Raw genomic sequence first — 3,265 nt, 5'->3', positions numbered from 1 at the left:
CAATAAACCTGAATTTTATTGTAATAAAACGTCTTCAGTTATTTTCAGTTAAAAACCAAATATTTAAACATTTATTTACAGACATGATTTAAGTTTAGATTATTTTCCACCATCTTTAAGTTAAAAACTGACAAAATCACAGATTTTTTTAGAATTAGATGTTTAATCTAACTGGTGGAAATCTGCTTTAAGATTCATCTTTAAAATGTGAACAAAAACAATGAAGAGTAAATAAAGCTGGAGTTCTAATATAGAAGCTTAAATATCTGCTGTAAAGTTTGGGTTTATATAAAGTGGAACTGCGATGCTTCCTCCTTTTAACTGCACAAGCCCCGCCCCTTTTCTGGGGCATGTCACAGATCAACTCCTTTTGGGGCTGTCCCTTTAAATCTAACTGAGGCACTTTACACCCCGCCCCGTCCAGCGTCCTTACCGGTTCATTCCAGTTTGATAGAGGGGTTTACGACTAACTTTTTATTTACAAAACAGTTAAGATGTCACCAGGAGAAGACTTGTCCATCCTTACATGTCGGAGCCATTTTATTTTTCTGCTTGCATTTTCACAATAAAACAAACAGAACCTGATGAACTCGCAACAGACTCGAAGATCCAGTTGTATATTTTTATTTTTATTAAAACGGAGTTTAAAACCTGATTCCAACAGTTTGTTTTCATGATTCAAACGACAGAAGATGCTGAGAACCTGCGACCAGAACTGAAGGTTAAAAGAGTCCACCACGATGTCAGAACCTGCAGGTTTTTATCTTTTTTAATAAAAGGTAAAACAAAGTGCTTCCAGTTTTCCCGCCCGACGCCTCGGCCTTCACGACGACGCCGAAGCGTAGCGCAGTAGCAGCTGGCTGTAGCAGGCGGTGCAGACGGGCTCCGGCAGGATGGAGGAGGGTAACGGCAGCTCGTTGGACACGCAGCTCTCGCAGAGAAACCTGCTGCAGTTTTTACACTGTTTCTACCAGGAGAGAGGAGACAACCGCAGGTTTTCAACCAGAACCAGAACCCCGCTGCGGCGGCCATCTTGAATTTAACTCTTAACCAGCTCCAAACATGTAATATTTAATTTTATTTAAAATCCGTCAAAGTCAAGAACATTATTGTCCCTTCAGCTGGTAAATGTTTCTGTCAAAAACAACAAATTTCAGAGTTTCAACATTTAATATTTAATGTTTAAATCATCTGAAGTAAATTAAGTTACTTAAATTATCTTAATCTTACAATTAAAAATTTTCATTTTAGTTCCTAAATGTATTTTTTGCTTCTTCCAGTAGTGGGCACCTTCCGCTAATTAAGCAGATTAGCTTTTTGCTAACTTTGGAAACCGTTAGCAGTCCGATTAGCTTCCGCTAATTAGGCCTATGAAAGAAATTACCAAGCACAGAACTTTTTTCATTTATCCCAAAAAATACAAAATTATCCTCGTTTACAAGCAGCGCTATAGGTATAAGCCACCATGTGTGTTAGCATGTAGCATCTTTAGCAGCTAAACGTTAAATTAAGTGTCAAAATCACATTTAACTATTTCATACAAAAATTGATTAATTAATATAAAATATGGTAAAGTTTTTCTTTTTTAACTAACTTTAATCTGCATTTATAAAAAATACAATCTCAATGTCAGAAATGCTTTTAATCTGAAAGAGTTAAACTGGAAGTATCAGAAGTCAGACAGCTATAACTTGTTTGGATTAGCTGATTTGCCAAAGATGATCCCGCCCACCTTTTAATTAAACCAATAGAAAACTTAAGTTTGTGTCAAGAGTGTTAACGCTAACCAATAAGACTGTTAGCATTAGCATCTAATTCCTCCGTGTAGCGTTAGCAGAGCTCAGATTCTTAGCGGGTTAGTGGTTAATGAAGCTAACTGATTAGCTGCACCCACCACTGGCTGCTTTCATCAATGTTTTTAAAAATGCTGTGTCATGATTTCAGAAGATGACTTTGTGAGAATTTGTTCAAGTCTTAAATCAATAAATATTTTAAGCTGAAGAGTCTGAAATGGGTTTAAATAAAGCGTCTGAGGTGTAGCTTTTAGTTTGGTACCTTGGTCCTCAGCAGCGACTCGTCCTGTTGGCACAGTGAACACAGCGACGGCTCAACGACCTCTGACCTCGACTCTTCCTGAAGAAAACAGAACTTTTATCCAACAGAACCAATGGTCCAGAACTTCGTAAAGAAACTGATTTCACCTGCTCGTCTTCATGATGTGACAAAGACCTGAGACAAGAACCGAGACAAAGATCAGACGTGTTCCAGATTAGAACCTGAAGCCTGCAGGTGCTGGACTCACAGACTGGAGCTCAGGCTGCTTTTGTCTTCCTGCTCGCTCTGAGATGTCTCGCTGTCCCGTCGGACCGGTACAGGTTCTGTCAGAGGCTGATGGACAACAAACCAATGAGACACGGTTCCACCTCAGCCCGGTGCTTCAATCTCAGACCCACCTTCTGGATCCTGTCGGGGGTCTTTCTGTCCCTGCGCGATGAACCGGGCGGTCCTGATGAGGTGCTGGGACGAGGTCTTTGCTCTCGCTCCCTCCTCAGCTCCTGCTCCAGGTGAGTCCTGGAAAACAACAAAACAAGAGTTTGTTACTGACAGTCACTTTGTTTTAGCCACAGATCAGCAGCTGAAACAGCTAAAGGAATTTAAATATTCAGTGTTTTGCTTGTTGCCCTCTGACACTTAAGCAGCTTTTAATGCTCATACGGCCAGATGCTGTTAGCTTGTTGCTACATATAGCTACTTTCACGCTACACTTTTAGCTTGCTATTTTGACTTTAAGCCACCACTTACCTCTAGCATACAGCTAGCATTTTGCTACTCTATTCAGCATTTAGCTTTTTGCTACATTTACCTTTTATTTAGTGTTTAGTACTTTTAGCTTCTAGCTAGCTATTAAAACTGACCTGTTAAGCCATTTTAGCTTTTAGCTATAATTTTGATTCTACAACTTTTAGCTAGCCATTAATACATTTAGCTGGCATTTTGCTGCTTTTAGTCACTCATTTCCAACATTAAGCCTTTTGCTTGCCCTTTGCTACATTTTGCCTTTAAATAGCAGGTTGCTACAAATAGCTTTAGTTAACATTTACCTACTTTTAGCAATAAGCTAGTGTTTTAGCTGTCGTTCAGCTTTAGATTTTTTAAATGAAAAATTTTAGTCTATTTAATAAAAAAAATTAATAAAATTTATTTTAAAGGAGACCAATTATGGGTCCTAGAAATGTTTATGGTATGTCTGCGGGCTATCCAGACC

The 3,265-nt window shown here is 38.8% G+C and overlaps 1 protein-coding gene across 2 annotated transcripts in view; it reads right to left on the bottom strand.

Annotated features, from left to right (window-relative positions):
- Positions 1-608: 608 nt before the first annotated feature.
- Positions 609-3,265, bottom strand: part of rufy3 (RUN and FYVE domain containing 3) — a 23,394-nt gene continuing 20,737 nt past the window's right edge. For both annotated transcript variants that reach the window (XM_014026720.1, XM_014026722.1), the window contains exons 14-18: positions 2,454-2,571; positions 2,303-2,388; positions 2,202-2,229; positions 2,056-2,133; positions 609-967 (exon numbers count right to left, since the gene is read on the bottom strand). In XM_014026720.1, coding sequence (XP_013882174.1) covers positions 824-967; positions 2,056-2,133; positions 2,202-2,229; positions 2,303-2,388; positions 2,454-2,571 — 454 coding nt within the window. In that variant the 3' untranslated portion in view covers positions 609-823. The remainder of the gene's footprint in view (positions 968-2,055; positions 2,134-2,201; positions 2,230-2,302; positions 2,389-2,453; positions 2,572-3,265) is intronic.

This window comes from Austrofundulus limnaeus, unplaced genomic scaffold (assembly GCF_001266775.1).
Source record: "Austrofundulus limnaeus strain Quisiro unplaced genomic scaffold, Austrofundulus_limnaeus-1.0 Scaffold584, whole genome shotgun sequence".
In the NCBI taxonomy this organism is placed as follows: Eukaryota; Metazoa; Chordata; class Actinopteri; order Cyprinodontiformes; family Rivulidae; genus Austrofundulus; species Austrofundulus limnaeus.
The sequence above is the reverse complement of the archived record's forward strand: the minus strand, read 5'-3'. Positions and strand labels throughout refer to the sequence as shown.